We start from the raw sequence: 16,718 nt of genomic DNA, 5'->3' as shown, positions 1-16,718 counted from the left end.
TACAGGCTTGAGCCACCGCGCCCGGCCAATTTTTTGTATTTTTAGTAGAGACGGGGTTTCACCGTGTTTGCCAGGATGGTCTCGATCTCCTGACCTCGTGATCCGCCCGCCTTGGCCTCCCAAAGTGCTGGGATTACAGGCGTGAGCCACTGCGCCCGGCCGGGCTAATTTTTATAGAGACTGGATTTTGCCATGTTGCCCAGGCTGGTCTCGAACTCCAGAGCTCAAAGTAATCTTGTCTACCTCAGCCTCTGAAAGTGCTGGGATTACAGGAATGAGCCACTGTGCCCAAACCTGTGTGTTCATTTTGGAGCCAGTCACTGGGCTCAGCTTTCCTCCTAGTTCTAATGGTGTGGAATCTGTTATTTTGATGTCCTATTATTTCCTCTTTCCTCCTCTTTTTTTTTTTTTTGAGACAGGGTCTCATCTGTTGCCCAATCCAGAGAGCATCATGGCTCACTGCAGCTTCAACCTCTTGGGCTCAAAGGATTCTCCCACCTCAGCTTCATGCCACCATGCCCAGCTCATTTTTGTATTTATTTATTTATTTTTGTAGAGATAGGGTTTTGCAATGCTGCCTAGGATGGTCCTGAGCTCCTGATCTTAAGCAGTCCACCCATCTTGACCTCCCAAAGTGCTGGAATTACAAAAACGCACCCAGTCTATTTTTTTTTTTTCTAGTTCTTGTTTATCTCCTTGATTATAAGGTAGGAGTTTGTCTATTGCAGTAGTTCTTAAAATGTGGGTCAGGGAGCCCTGGATGTTCCTGAGATCCTTTCAAGGTATCAGTGGGTTCAAAACTAAGTTCATAATAATAATGAGATGTTGGCATTTTCTTTTGTTGCCAGAGGGCTCAGGAAGATCAATGGATACCAGTGCCAGTTGGTGTCCAGGTTCTTGAAGCCATCGCAGGAAAGAATTCAGGGATAAGTCAGAATAAGCAGAAAAGCAAGAAGCTTTCATTGCAAAGTGAAAGGAAACACAGGAGACACGTGTGGGGGAGTGGTTCCTGGCTCCTGAGTCACACCCAGCATTGTTTGCATTTCTCATTTTATGGGTGTTTAATTCTGGGTGGAACAGTCACTGGTATCTGGAAAAGGAGGGGATTTCAGGCACCGCCCTCCTCCCACCCCCACCCCAGTTACCACCCCCTTTCTTCCTTATTTGGGTTTGCCTGGAAGAGTCATGGACATGTCACCCTGACCAGGGTTTTGGCTGTCTTCTCTCCCTTGTTTTGGGTTTTGTTATTCTGTGGTTTCTTTGCCTACTGCTTGTTTTAGTTGTCGTTTGGGTTTTTCCATTCTCCTGGACTACCCAGTGCGATTCCTCTCTCCTTTCACTCTCATTTTCATGGGAATATACAATATAGTTGTCCAGAGGCTGCTGGATGAGTCATATTGTAACAGATGCAATGGGGACATGCAGCTACGGGAACTCAACTGCCTTCAGTGAAGCCAGACACTAAGGAGATTTGAAAAAATATCATACAATGCCACTCTTCTCCCTATTTCTGTTTTGGAAAGTGCTGTTTTTCATAAAGTAGGTGATTTTTAAAAATATGTTGTATTAGTCATGTGGGCTCTGTTAACAATGTACCACAAATGGGGTGGCTTAAACAACATAAATTTATTGTTACAGTTGTGGAAGCCAGAAGTCTGAGATCAATGTGTTGGCACAGTTGGTTCCTTCTGAGGGCTACAAGAAAGTATATGTTCCATCCCTTTCCTGAGTTTTTGGTGGTTTGCTGCCAATCTCTGGCATTCCTTGGCTTGTAGATCTCTGACTTTGTCTTCAAATGGCATTTTCCCTGTGGGTGTGACAAGCTGTCTGTCTCCAAATTTCTGTTTTTATACGGACAACAGTCATAATGGACCAGGGCTCACTCTAATGATCTCATTTTAGCTCTTTAAAGATGCTGTCTCCAAGGCCGGGCGTGGTGGCTCAACCCTGTAATCCCAGCACTTTGGGAGGCTGAGACGGGCGGATCACGAGGTCAGGAGATCGAGACCATCCTGGCCAACACGGTGAAACCCTGTCTCTACTAAAAAATACAAAAAGCTAGCCAGATGAGGTGGTGGGCGCCTGTAGTCCCAGCTACTTGGGAGGCTTAGGCAGGAGAATGGCGTAAACCCGGGAGGCGGAGCTTGCAGTGAGCTGAGATCTGGCCACTGCACTCCAGCCTGGGCGACAGGGCGAGACTCCGTCTCAAAAAATAAAATAAAATAAAAAATAAAGATGCTGTCTCCAAATAAGGTCTGAGGTCCTATGGGTTAGAACTTCAACATATCGAGGCCGGGCACGGTGGCTCAAGCCTGTAATCCCAGCACTTTGGGAGGCTGAGACGGGCGGATCACGAGGTCAGGAGATCGAGACCATCCTGGCTAACACAGTGAAACCCCGTCTCTACTAAAAAATACAAAAAACTAGCCGGGCGAGGTGGCGGGCGCCTGTAGTCCCAGCTACTCCGGAGGCTGAGGCAGGAGAATGGCGTAAACCCGGGAGGCGGAGCTTGCAGTGAGCTGAGATCTGGCCACTGCACTCCAGTCCGGGCAACAGAGCGAGACTCCGCCTCAAAAAAAAAAAAAAAAAAAGAACTTCAACATATCGATTTTGGGAAGAGACACAGCTCAACCTATATATTAACATAGAATGGGTTTATTTTGAAAAATTATCTGAATAAAACATATTAATTTTTTTCTGTTTTAAAGCCTAATACACCAAATACTGATAGGACCTACATAAACAAAAACAGTTTAGGAGCCAGGCACGGTGGCTCACGCTTGTAATCCCAGCACTTTGGGAGGCTGAGGTGCACAGATCACGAGATCAAGAGTTCGAGACCATCCTGGCTAACATGGGGAAACCCCGTCTCTACTAAAAATACAAACATTAGCCAGGCGTGGTGGCGGGTGCCTTTAATCCCAGCTACTCGGGAGGCTGAGGCAGGAGAATCACTTGAACCTGGGAGGCAGAGGTTGCAGTGAGCCGAGATCGTGCCACTGCTCTCCAGCCTGGACAATAGAGCAAGACTCTGCCTCGGGGGAAAACAAAACAAAACAAAAACTGTTTAGAGTCTCCAGTGACTTTAAGAGTGTGAAGGGGTCTTGAGACAAAAATCTTGAGACACACTTGTCTATAGAATAGGCTTTTTTTTTTTTTTTTTTGAGACAGAGTCTCACTCTGTCACCCAGGCTGGAGTGCAGTGGCACAATCTCAGCCCACTGCAATCTCCGCCTCCTGGGTTCAAGCGATTCTCCTGCTTCATCCTCCCAAATAGCTGGGATTACAGACACCCGCCACCACGCCCAGCTAATTTTTTGTATTTTTAGTAGAGGCAGGGTTTCAGCGTGTTGGTCAGGCTGGTCTCTATCTCCTGACCTGGTGATCCACCCACCTTGGACTCCCAAAGTACTGGGATTACAGGCGTGAGCCACCATTCCTGGCTTAGGCTTTAGGCAAGCTTTGGTATTTTGTATTCATGTTGATCATTTGATATAAAGTACTTATTTTTACTTAAACAGATTTAGTTTTTTTATTTCGTCTTTGACCAAACAGCTGTTTCATATATATTCTAAAATATCCACAATTATTAATTTGTAATTTTGTTGTGCTATTAAAGTATATGATAATATGATTTTCTACTTTCTTGATTTCTTTCTTCTTTATTGAGATGGAGTTTTCACTCGTTGCCCAGGCTAGAGTACAATGGCGTGATCTCGGCTCACCACAACCTACACCTCCCAGGTTCAAGTGATTCTCCTGCCTCAGCCTCCCAAGTAGCTGCGATTACAGGCATGCACCACCACGCCCAGCTAATTTTGTATTTTTAGTAGAGATGGGGTTTCTCCATGTTGGTCAGCCTGGTCTCAAACTCCTGACCTCAGGTGATCTGCCAGCCTCGGCCTCCCAAAGTGCTGGGATTACAGGCAGGAGCCACTGTGCCCGGCCCGGGATTTCCCTTCTTTGATCCTAGCAGAGAGAGCATGGCCAGATGTATTCACTCCATACATAGTAGTTGCTGTCCTCCATGCTTTGCACACATACTTCTCTTCCTGCGTGATTGCCACTGGGCACAGTCTCAGAGAAGAACATAACCACCAAATCCCTGCTCCCATCACCTACAGAGCCCCCATACTGGAAAGGACACGGGGGCATTGCATACATGTTCTGCAACTGACTCTCGTACTAGGCCATTTCAAGACTTGCTGAAGAAAAGCTTCTTTAAGACTGGAGGCTTGGTCAGGGAGAATTGCTGAATGCTTTGACCAATTTGCTGGATCTGTTGTGGGGTCCCTCCTAGGAAAAAGAACACTGGCCGTTTGGAAAGCTACATGGAGGTGTTGGTCGCAAGAGAGGGACCCACCATCTGAGCAGGAAGCAGAGCCTACCTCTTCTGCTCAGGTGACTGAGGCAAGGCATTTTTCATCTAAACCTCAGGTTGTCCTTTGAATCATGAGGGCTATGTTATTGCAAAAGGTTTTAAGAAAAGGTAACAGGTGATTGCCAGGGCGACCATGGGGAAGTACATTCAGTACTTGGCCGTAATGCAGATTCACATGCCTGTCTTGCACCTTCAGAATGGTTTCCACCCAGTCCCTTCTCAGGTCTGCACTCCCTGGGACACACTGACTTCTTCTTCTTCTTTTCTTCTTCTTCCTTTTTTTTTTTCCTTTGAGACGGAGTCCTGCTTTGTCACCCAGGCTGGAGTGCAGTGGCGTGATCTCGGCTCACTGCAAGCTCTGCCTCCCGGGTTCACGCCATTCTCCTGCCTCAGCCTCCCGAGTAGCTGGGATTACAGGTGCCCGCCACCTCGCCCGGCTAGTTTTTTGTATTTTTAGTAGAGACAGGGTTTCCCCGTGTTAGCCAGGATGGTCTCGATCTCCTGACCTCGCAATCTGCCCACCTCAGCCTCCCAAAGTACTGGGATTACAGGTGTGAGCCACCGTGCACAGGCTTTTTTTTTTTTTTTTTTTTTGAGACGGAGACTCACTCTGTAGCCCAGGCTGGAGTACAGTGGCGCAATCTCAGCTCACTGCAACCTCCACCTCCCAGGTCCTGGTTCAAGCAATTCTCCCGCCTCAACTTCCTGAGTAGCTGGGATTACAGGCACACGCCACCATGCCCAGCTAATTTTTGTATTTTTAGTAGAGACGGGGTTTCACCATGTTGGCCAGGCTGGTCTTGAACTCCTGACCTCATGATCCACCCACCTCGACTTATTTTTGATACGACATCTGGAAAATCAAATCTTCAAGGACTAACCCACTCCCTTTAAATCGAAGGGATTATTTTCATTTTTAAAGAGACGGGGTCTCACTCTGTTGCCCAGGCTGGAATGCGGTGGTGCAATCTCAGCTCACTGCAGCCTCAACTTCTCAGGCTCAAGTGATCCTCCCACCTCAGCCTCCTGAGTAGCTGGGACAACAGGCACGTGCCACCACACCTGGCTTTTTATTTCTTGCAGAGACAGAGTCCTGCCATGTTGCCCAGTCTGATCTCAAACTCATGGCCTCAGGTGTTCTTCCACCTGGGCCTTGGTCTGTTAGGATTACAGGTGTAAGCCACCACACCCATCCCACTCCAGGTCTGCCCTGCCTGCTGAAATAAACTCAAACTGGCCAAACAGAAAAGTCTGACATCTTTTCTTTATGCTTTTTCTTTTTTTTTTTGTCAAGCAGTCTCACTCTGTTGCCCAGGCTGCAGTACAGTGGGGCAAACTCAGCTCATTGCAACCTCCACCTCCCGGGTTCAAGCGATTCTCCTGCTCAGCCTCTCGAGTAGCTGGGATTACAGGCGCCTGCCACCAGGCCCGGATAATTTTTGCATTTTTAGTAAAGACAGGGTTTCACCATGTTGGCCAGGCTGGTTTTGAACTCCTGATCTCAAGTGATCCGCCCACCTCAGCCTCCCAAAGTGCTGGGATTACAGGCATGAGCCACTGCGCCCAGCCTGCTCTTGCTTGATTTTTTAAAATGCCAGATCACTAATACAGTGACACCAAATCAAAAGGAGAGCAGGACAATTGTTCATAATCCCACAAATCAAATGCTGACCTCCTCATGGACCATTGCTTCTCTCACTTATAGGCACACATTTGAAATAATTTGTTAGTTACCCAAATAAGAAGTGAACCACCAGGGAATTCAATGCTATGGGCTTAAAAGGGAAAGTACTCATCTCCTGCCCCAGTCACTCATCCTCTCAGCCTCCCAACATCACTTTTTTTTTTTGAGATAGGGTCTCACAATGTCACATAGGCTGGAGTGCAGTGACATAATCACAGCTAACTGCAGCCTCAACCTCCTGGGCTCAAAGAATCCTCCCAACTCAGCCTCCTGAGTGTCTGGGACTTCAGGCATGTGCTGCTATGTCCGGCTAATTTCCATGTTTTCTGTAGAGACGAGGTTTTGCCATGTTGCCCGGGCTGGTCTCCAACTCTTAGGCTCGAGTGATCCACCTGCCTCGGCCTCCCAAAGCACTGGGATTACAGGTGTGTGCCACCCCATCCACCCCACCCACCTCCAACCACTGTTAATCATCTCTGTTCCAGTTCTTCTCGAGGACACCTCTGTAATGCTAATCTTTGATCATCTTTATTTTATTTTATTTTTCCTGGAGATGGAGTCTTACTCTGTTGCCCAGGCTGGAGCACAGTGGTGCAATCTTGGCTCACTGCAACCTCCGCCTCCCGGGTTCCAATGATTCTCCTGCCTCAGCCTCCTGAGTAGCTGGGATTACAGGTGCCCAACACCACGCCAGGCTAATCTTTGTATTTTCAGTAGAGACGGAGTTTCACCATGTTGGTCAGGCTGGTCTCAAACTCCTGACCTCAGGTGATCCACCCGCCTCAGCCTCCCAAAGTGCTGGGATTACAGGCATGAGCCACCACATCCAGCCAATCATCTTCAGTCTTTACTAACTTCCTGCTCTGATGTAAGGATGAGACTCACATCTGCTTCCAATTCCTTTCATATTACATTTCAAGCTTTTTCATCTGCTAAGTAAACTTACATATCATATTGAAAAGCCTGAACCTCTACTCTCCACTACTTCTTTCCTCGTCTACTCTCCCACATCTGCAGTGGCTGACGTTGTCAGTGACAGGAATAATGACAACAGTGCCCACCACTGTGAAGTTGTCAGGTCACAGCCATGTGTTAAAAAGCCGGCCGGGCGCGGTGGCTCATGCCTGTAATCCCAGCACTTTGGGAGGCCGAGGCGGGTGGATCACGAGGTCAGATCGAGACCGTCCTGGCTAACATGGTGAAACCCCATCTCTACTAAAAATACAAAAAGTTAGCCGGGCGTGGTGGCCGGTGCCTGTAGTCCCAGCTACTCGGGAGGCTGAGGCAGAAGAATGGCGTGAACCTGGGAGGCGGAGCTTGCAGTGAGCCCAGATGGCGCCACTGCACTCTGGCCTGGGCAACAGAGCAAGACTCTGTCTCCAGAAAAAAAAAAAAAAATTAACAGCCAATACAGGCCGAGTGCGATGGCTCACGCCTGTAATCCTAGCACTTTGGGAGGCCGAGGTGGGCGGATCAGTTGGAGACCAGCCTGACCAACATGGTGAAACCCCGTGTCTACTAAAAATATAAAAATTAACTGGGTGTGGTGGCGCCTGCCTGTCATCCCAGCTACTCAGGAGGCTGAGGCAGGAGAATCACTTCAACCCAGGAGGTGGAGGTTGCAGTGAGCCGAGATCGCGCCACTGCACTCCAGCCTGGGTGACAGAGTGAGACTCCTCAAAAAAAAAAAAAAAAAAAAAAAAAAAAAAGCCAATACCTGGGGTTCATGTCAGCTATGCAAATGCCATTCCCTGAAGGGCCAATCAACACATCTGACCGTATCTCCTCCTCCTTTATTTAAATTTCATGAGCTTTTTGTCCCTCCAGCAGGAATGACGACATCGATGTCAAGTGAACACTACTTTCTAAAGTTACCTTCACATAGGAACTATAACCCTCTAGCAGGATTTGTATAGTATGAGCACAATTTACCTTGTAGTCTTCAATTACAATTATCTTTTTTTTTTTTTTTTTTTAGTTATGGGTGAATAAACATTCATTTTCTTACCCTATTCCTTTCCTAGATTGAAAACTATTTTCTCTAGAGAAGGTTCTGCCATGCCATCTGCCCTGTGTTTGTTTTGTGACAGAGTCTCATTCTGTCGCCCAGGCTGGAGTGCAGTGGCACGATCTCGACTCACTGCAACCTCTGCCTCCTGGGATCACGCAATTCTCCTGCCTCAGCGTCCTGAGTAGCTGAGATTACAGGCGTGCATCACCACACCTGGCTAATTTTTGTATCTTTAGTAGAGACAGGGTTTCACCATCTTGGCCAGGCTGGTCTCAGACTCCTAACCTAGACTGATCCACCTGCCTGGGTCTCCCAAAGTGCTGGGATTACAGGCGTGAGCTACCATGCCCGCCCCTGCCATCTGTTTCTTTTTTTTTTTTTGAGACAGAGTCTTGCTTTGTGATCCACGCTGGAGTGCAGTGGCACAATCTTAGCTCACTGCAACCTCCACTTCCTGGGTTCAAGCGATTCTCCTGCCTCAGCCTCCCAAGTAGCTGGGAGTACAGGTGTGAGCCACCACGCCTGGCCCTGCCATCTGCTTTGTTTTTGTTTTGAGACAGTCTCGCTTTGTGGCACACACTGGAGTGCAGTGGCACCATCTTAGGTTGCTACAACCTCCACCATCTGGGATCAAGTGATTCTCCTGCCTCAGCCTCCTGAGTAGCTGGGATTACAGGTGTGAGCCACCATGCCCAGCCCTGACATGTTTTTCTTTTCTTTTTTTTGAGACAGAGTCTTGCTTTGTTGCCCAGGCTGGAGTGCAGTGGCACAATCTTAGCTCACTGCAACCTCTACCTCTGGAGTTCAAGCGATTCTCCTGCCTCAGTCTCCTGAGTAGCTGGGATTACAGGCGCCTGCCACCGTGCCTGGCTCATTTTTGTACTTTTATTAGAGATGAGGTTTCACCATATTGGCCAAGCTGGTCTCGAACTCCTGAGTTCAGGTGATCTGCCCGCCTCAGCCTCCCAAAGAGCTGGGATTAAAGGCATGAGCCACCACACCACCGGCACTTTCTTTGGTTGTTTTGTTTTTGAGACGGAGTCTTGCTTTTCGCTTTTTTGCCCAGGCTGGAGTTCAATGGCACAGTCTCGGCTCACAGCAAACTCCACCTCCTGGGTTCAAGTGATTTTCCTGCCTCAACCTCTCAAGTAGCTGGGATTACAGGCACATGTCATGACAGCTGGCTAATTTTTTGTATTTTTAGTAGAGATGGGGTTTTACTATGTTGGCCAGGCTGGTCTCAAACTCCTAACCTCAAGGGATCCGCCTGCCTTGGCCTCCCAAAGTTCTGGGATTACAGGCATAAGCCACCGTGCCTGCCCTCCCATTGGCTCTTATCCTGCTTAAATGTGCAGTAATAGCATGCACCGTAGCTCATGCCTGTAATCCCAGGACTTTGGGAGGCCGAGACTGGGGATCACTTGAGACCAGGAGTTCAAGACCAGCCTCGGCAACATGGTGAGACCTTGTCTCTAAAAGAATTAATTTAGCCAGGCTTCATGGCACATGCCTGTGGTCCTAGCTACTTAGGAGGCTAGGACAGGAGGAACATTTGAGCCAGGTTGAGGCTGCAGTGATCCGTGACTGCGCCACTGCACTCCAGCCTGGGCGACAGAGCAACAGCCTGTGTCAAAAAATAAATATAAATGTGGCCAGGCATGGTGTCTCACGCCTGTAATCCCAGCACTTTGGGAGGCCAAGGCAGGCGGATCACGAGGTCAGGAGATCGAGACCATCCTGGCTAACATGGTGAAACTCCGTCTCTACTAAAAATACAAAAAATTAGCTGGGTGTGGTGGCGGGTGCCTGTAGTCCCAGCTACTCAGGAGGCTGAGGCAGGAGAATGGTGTGAACCCAAGAGGTGGAGCTTGTAATGAGCAGAGATCGTGCCACGGCACTCCAGCCTGGGCAACAGAGTGAGATTCCATCTCAAAAAAAAAATGAATGAATGAATGCAGACATGGCCTCTTCCACTTTCCCCACTACTGTTAATTTATGCTTTTTTCTTTTAGGGAACATGTTGCTGAGTAGACCAATTTAAATTATGTGTTTGTAACCTTCTGTGAACATACTATTTGGGCTCCTGTTTTCACATCACCCGATAAATATTTTCCATATTAATATGCTGCCAGTTCTGATTACAATCCAACCAACTGAACAACAAAGTTTAAACACAACCAAATCCCTGAAATATTCAGAGTCCAATATTTTGTTGTTTTGTGTTAGAGATATGGTGTTGCTCTGGTGCCTAGGCTGGAATGCAGTGGTGTGATCTCAGCTCACTGCAGGTGCGACCCCCCCGCCCCCTTCAGGCTCAAGTAATACTCCTGCCTCAGCCTCCAGAGTAGCTGGGACTACAGGTGTGCAGCACCATGCCCAGCTAATTGTATTTCTTTTGTAGAGATGAGGTCTCAACATGCTGCCCAGATTGGTCTCAATCTACTGGGCTCAAGTGATCTGCCTGGCTTGGTCTCCCAAAGTGCTGGGATTATAGACATGAGCCATTACGGCCAGCTCAGAGTCCTTTTTTTTTTTTTTTTGAGACAGTCTCACCCTGTTGCCCAAACAAGAGTGCAGTGGCATGATCTCGGCTAACTGCAACCTCTGCCTCCCAGGTTCAAGTGATTCTCATGCCGCAGCCTCCCGAATAGCTGGGATTACACACGTGTGCCACCACACCTGGCTAATTTTTGTATTTTTAGTAGAGATGGGGTTTTGCCATGTTGGCCAGGCTGGTCTTGAATGCCTGTCCTCAAGTTATCTGCCCACTTCAGCCTCCTGAACTGCTGGGATTACAGGCATGAACCACCATGCCTCACCAGAGTCCTTTTTTTTTTTTCCCCTTGAGAGGAAGTTTCGCTCTTGTTGCCCAGGCTGGAGCGTAATGGCTCGATCTTGGTTGACTGCAACCTCTGCCTCCCGGGTTAAGATTCTCCTGCCTCAGCCTCCTGAGTAGCTGGGATTACAGGTGTCCACCACCATACCCAGCTAATTTTTGCATATTTAGTGGAGACGGGGTTTCTCCACGTTAGTGAGGCTGGTCTCGAACTCCTGACATCAGGTGATCCACCTGCTGTTGCCTCCCAAAATTCTGTGATTACAGGCATCAGTCATTGTGCCTGGCCTGTATTTTTTTGTTTTGAGACAGAGTCTCGCTATGTCGCCCAGGCTGGAGTGCACTAGTGTGATCTTGGCTCACTGCAAGCTCCGCCTCCCGGGTTCACGCCATTCTCCTGCCTCAGCCTCCTGAGTACCTGGAACTACAGGCGCCCACCACCATGCCCAGCTAATTTTTTTGTATTTTTAGTAGAGACAGGGTTTCACCGTATGAGCCAGGATGGTCTGAATCTCCTAACCTCGTGATCCACCCACCTTGGCCTAACTAAGTACTGGGATTACAGACGTGAGCCACCACGCCTCGGCCCTGGCCTGTATTTTTAATAGAGACAGTTTTGCTATGTTTGCCAGGCTGGTCTCAAACTCCTGACTTCAGGTGATCCACCCACCTCAGCCTCCCAAAGCACTGGGATTACAGTCATGAGCCACCGTGCCCACCCACCTGTGTGATTTTAGAAACTGCAGACTCCTGGATTCTACTACCAGAGATTTTTATTCAGTTGGCTAGAGTGAGCATCATAATACAATTTTAGTGCACACTCTAGGCAATTCCGATGCACATGGTCATGAAGCCCCACTCTGAGAGTCACGTTTTGGCCACTTGATTTCTAGTAAAGAAGGTATGGCAGGGAAATTTCTTATCTTGGTTATTATTTATTTAGCGCGTGTCTCACTCTCTCATAAGGCAGCAGTGTGACGGCACGATCACAGCTCACTGCAACCTCCGCCTCCCAAGCTCAAGTGATCCTCCCGCCTCAGTCTCCTGAGTAGCTACGACTACAGGTATGCACCACCATGCTAGGCTAATTTTTGTACTTTTTGTAAAGACAGGATTTTGCCATGTTACCCAGGCTGGTCTCAAACTCCTGGGCTCAAGCAATCCACCTGCCTTGGCCTCCCAAAGTGCTGGGATTACAGGTGTTGGCAACTGCATCTGGCTCCATCTTGGTTATTCAGAGTTTCTTGCCCATGAGCTTTCTCATGTTGAAGAAGGGAAGTATCATAACTGGAAACTTTTCCACATTAACATTCATAGGGCTTCTCTCCAGTATGAACTCTCCAATGCCTGGTAAGTTGACACCGCTGGCTAAGGGCTTTCTCACAGCGGTCACATTCATAGGGTTTCTCTCCAGGGTGTGTCCTCTCGTGTTTACTAAGGGTTGAGTAATCATTGAAGGCTTTCCCACAATCAATGCATTCATAGGGCTTTCCTCCAGGATGCGTTCTCTGATGTTTAATGAGTCACTACTGCTGGCTGAAGGCCTTAATACACATCACACTGATAGCTCTTCCCACTGACAGGTGTCCTCTGGTGCATGATGAGGGGAGACCTCTGGCTGAAAGCTTTCCCACAATGACTGCACTCCTAAGGTTTCTCTCCAGTATGTGTCCGCCGATGCACTACAAGCTGAGATCGCTGCCGGAAGGATTTCCCACAGTCACTACATTCGTAGGGTTTCTCTCCAGAATGAATTCTCTGATGGGAAAGAAGGTTAGAGCTCCCTGTAAAGGCTTTCCCACACTGACTGCACTCAAAAGGTTTCTCACCAGTGTGAGTTCTCTGATGCATCACAAGGTAGGAGCTCCTCGCAAAGGCTTTATCGCACTGATTGCATTTGTACGGCTTCTCCCCTGTGTGAATTTGCAGATGCCTGATGAGCTGAGTGCTTCGATTGAAGGCTTTTCCACACTGGTTACATTCATAGGGCTTTTCTCCAGTGTGAGTTCTTTTATGTGCAACTAATTGATAGCTTTGGCTGAAGGACTTTCCACAGTGAGTGCACTCGTACGGTTTCTCCCCAGTATGAATTCTCTGATGGATGACGAGGTTAGAGTTCCACCTGAAGGATTTCCCACATTCGATACACGGATATGGTTTTTCTCCAGTGTGAATTCGCTGATGCGTAATAAGTTTGGAACTCTGGGAGAAGGATTTCCCACACAGGTTGCACTCATAGGGCTTCTCTCCAGTGTGTGTCCTCTGATGTACGACAAGATCATACTTCTGGCTGAAAGATTTCCCACACTGAGTACATTTGAAGGGCTTTTCTCCAGTGTGGGTTCTTTTATGTGTAACTAACTCATAGCTTTGGCTGAAGGACTTTCCACAGTGAGTGCACTCGTACGGTTTCTCTCCAGTATGAATTCTCTGATGTACAATGAGGTTAGAGTTCCACCTGAAGGATTTTCCGCATTCAACACACTGATACGGTTTTTCTCCAGTGTGAATTCGCTGATGCGTAATAAGTTTGGATCTCTGGGTGAAGGATTTCCCACATAGGTCACACTCATAGGGCTTCTCTCCAGTGTGTGTCCTCTGATGTACGACAAGGTCATAGCTCTGACTAAAAGACTTCCCACAATGAGTACATTCGAAGGGCTTTTCTCCAGTTTGTGTTCTCTGGTATGTGAGCTTACAACAACAGCTGAAAGAGTTTCCACACTGATTACACACAGATGACTTCTCTGTAGTCTGAATGATATTACAGTCAGAAAAAGATGAGGCCATAGGGAAGGCAGCACACCCTTCCTCACCTCTGAAGGGGGTCCCTCCAGGGTCACTTCTTTCTGTTTGTACAAGGCACAGACTCTCAGAACAGGCTTCTCTGCATTCATCACGCTCATACTGACTTTTTCCAAAATGCACTGGCTTCTGTTCCTTCAGAGACACACTGTGACTGAAGAGGTTTCCATAATCCTTACAGTCATCACTTTTCTTCACTGAAAAAGTTTTACCATGAAAACAAAGGGAGGAACCATCGCTGAGAGAGTCACGACCGACAATATGTTCATAAGGGTTTCTCTTTCCTGTTTCAATGTTTCCAAGTTTACTCAAGTAAATGCTCTGACACAAGGCTCTAGCATGCTGATGATTCTCACAGTGCTTCCCATCTGCTCCATTTTTCTCATGATTAATGAAAGCCGAATTTTGTTTAAACCCTTTAACCTGTGAGTTAGGCTCAGGGAAACCTGTACTTGCAGGTAATGTCGTAGGTAGACGGCTTAAAGTAGAAGGTAGAGAACTTCCCCCAAGTTCAAGCTCACGGTGTTCTCTTTGAGGAAACAATCTCTCAGAGGTGAGTACCATGAACCTCAAGGAGTTCTCCTGGTGTTCCCTTACCTGGTTGCTCTGATCGTGCACTTTTCCTAATGACACCAAACAGGGTGGCTCCTCCTGTACACACTGTTTCACTTCCATGTGGTGGGACAGTTCTTCCCTAGCTCCATCTTTTTCAGAATTCAACCTATTCTCCTCAAGGGTAGTCTTCCAGTCTGAAAGAAATCCAAAATGCCTGAGTTACTGGAGAAGCATCAGAGGGGGAGGGGGATGAAGGAGACAACTGTGTAATGGAGGTGTCTCTGGTTTGTTTCTAAGCTACAAACTGTAATCTGTATGCATGCTGTGAAAAGGACGGATGGATCAGCAAACATGGTATCAGTGGTAAAGTGCAAAATACACACAAACATAATAAAGAAGTGACTAAGTAACACTGGTCCCCAAATAGAGGGCAAAAGAATAAGCAGGGAGGGGCCAGGTGCAGTGGCTCATGCCTGTAATCCCATAATTTTGGGAGGCTGAGGCAGGTGGATCACTTGAGGTCTGGAGTTAGAGACCAGCTTGGTCAACATCGTAAAACTCTGTCTCTAACAAAAATAAAAAAATTAGCCAGGTCTGCTGGTGGGCACCTGTAGTCTAAGGTTCTCGGGAGGCTGAGGCAGGAGAATCGCTTGAGCCTAGGAGGTGGAGGTTGCAGTGAACCAAGATTGGGCCACTGCATTCCAGTATGGGTGAGAGAGTGAGATCCTGTCTCAAAAAAAAAAAAAAAAGAAAGAAAAAAGAAAAGAAAAAAGAGAATAAGCAGGGAGGTGAAGATAAAAAGAGAATCCACAGAATGAACTGGGTCCGCAGGATATAAAGCCATTAACCATTGCAAAAAATACATATGTTCTAAGCCCCTGGACCCTGTGAATGTGAACTTTTGGGAAAAAGGAACTGTTCAGATATGATTAGAATTTTATTATTATTATTTACTTATTTAGTTTTCTAGAGTCAGGATCTTGCTGTGTTGAACAGACCAGATAGCGGCACAATCATGGCTCACTGCAGCCCCAAACTCCTGGGCTCCTGTGATCCTCCCCCATTGGCCTCCCAAAGTGCTGGGAATACAGCCAAGCCAACGTACCCTTCTGTGATTAATATTTTTATTTAATTCAATTTTATTTATTTTTGAGACAGAGCCTGGCTCTGTTGCCCAGGCTGGAGCAAAGTGGCACAATCTTGGCTAACTGCAATCTCCACTTCCCAGGTTCAAGTGATCCGCCTGCCTCAGCCTCCTGAGTAGCTGGGATTACAGGTGCCTGCCACCACACCCTGCTAAAAATTTTTAAATGGGGATTTTTTTCTGGATTATCCAGGGGGACTCTAAATGTAATCACAAGTGTTCCCATAAGAGAAAGGCAGAGGGAGATTTGAAACACAGAGGAGAAGGTGATGAGAAGACACAGCAGAAGATATCTGAAGACTGGAAAGAATGCTGCAACCAACAGGAGAAGGAAAAGACAGAAATGCGTTTTCCATTTGGAGCATCCAGAGGGAGCACGGCCGTATCAACACCTTGATTTCGATCCAGTGACACTGATTTTGGACTTGTAGCCTCTGTAACTTTTAGAGAATAAATTTGCATTGTTTTAAGCCAACAGGTTGTTGGTAATTTTTTATAGCGGCCACAGGAAACAAACACAGACTCCTAACTGGTGCTTAGTCCTGGAATATCAGTTCCTGCTCCACTTCTGGGTCTCATAATTGCATCTCAAACATCAATACTAACTTCATATTCTTAATGCACCAATTCTACCATTTCTTCATGCTGCAAACAGAAAAAGGTATTTAAGCTTCCAGAATTGACCCAATAGACTCTCCAGAAAAGACTGCATGGTCTCTGACGCAGCATGGACAGCATGACTGGCTGCACCTGGGCTTCACTGTTTGCCACTTCAAACAGGTCCTTAGCCTCTTAGAGGTTCACTTTCCTTGCTGTAGCCAGAAGAAAGAACGTTTATCCTACAAGATTTATTTTGCGGCATCAATGAATCACTATGTGAGCCTCACACAGTGTCTGGCACCGACATTACAAACCATGGTTGATCTTGCCATCCTTGTTATTGTGCTGGTGGGGATTCCTCACTGTTGAAGATATGGAGCCTCCAAAACTGAGTGGCAGAGGCTCCCAGCTTAGGATCCTTGTCCAGGTCCTAAAGATCCCTCCTCTGCTTGTCACTCTGTTCATTATGGTTGCTTGGCACCACAGTCAACACTACTGAGGCCTACGTCAAGTTCCCATGCATCACTCTCTGAGCACATGAGGACACAAGGATCCTTTGGCAACGCATTAACTACACTCTGTGGCCATCCCTTGACTGCTGAGAGGATTTTTCCCTCCTCTCAATCAAAAGCTCTCTTTCCTCCTGGGCCAGATCCTTACATGCACCCAGCACCCTCACACCCGGCGCCCTCACACCCAGCA

At 47.5% G+C, this 16,718-nt stretch overlaps 1 protein-coding gene across 1 annotated transcript in view; it reads right to left on the bottom strand.

The window, feature by feature from the left end:
* The window catches only part of ZNF8 (zinc finger protein 8), a 62,352-nt gene that overhangs the window by 19,961 nt on the left and 25,673 nt on the right, over positions 1-16,718 (bottom strand). Inside the window, 1 exon segment of the mRNA XM_023197535.3 lies at positions 14,315-14,466. Within this exon segment, the coding sequence (XP_023053303.2) occupies positions 14,315-14,466 (152 nt within the window).

This window comes from Piliocolobus tephrosceles, chromosome 21, assembly GCF_002776525.5.
Source record: "Piliocolobus tephrosceles isolate RC106 chromosome 21, ASM277652v3, whole genome shotgun sequence".
NCBI lineage: Eukaryota > Metazoa > Chordata > Mammalia > Primates > Cercopithecidae > Piliocolobus > Piliocolobus tephrosceles.
This window is presented reverse-complemented; position numbering and strand designations above follow the sequence as displayed.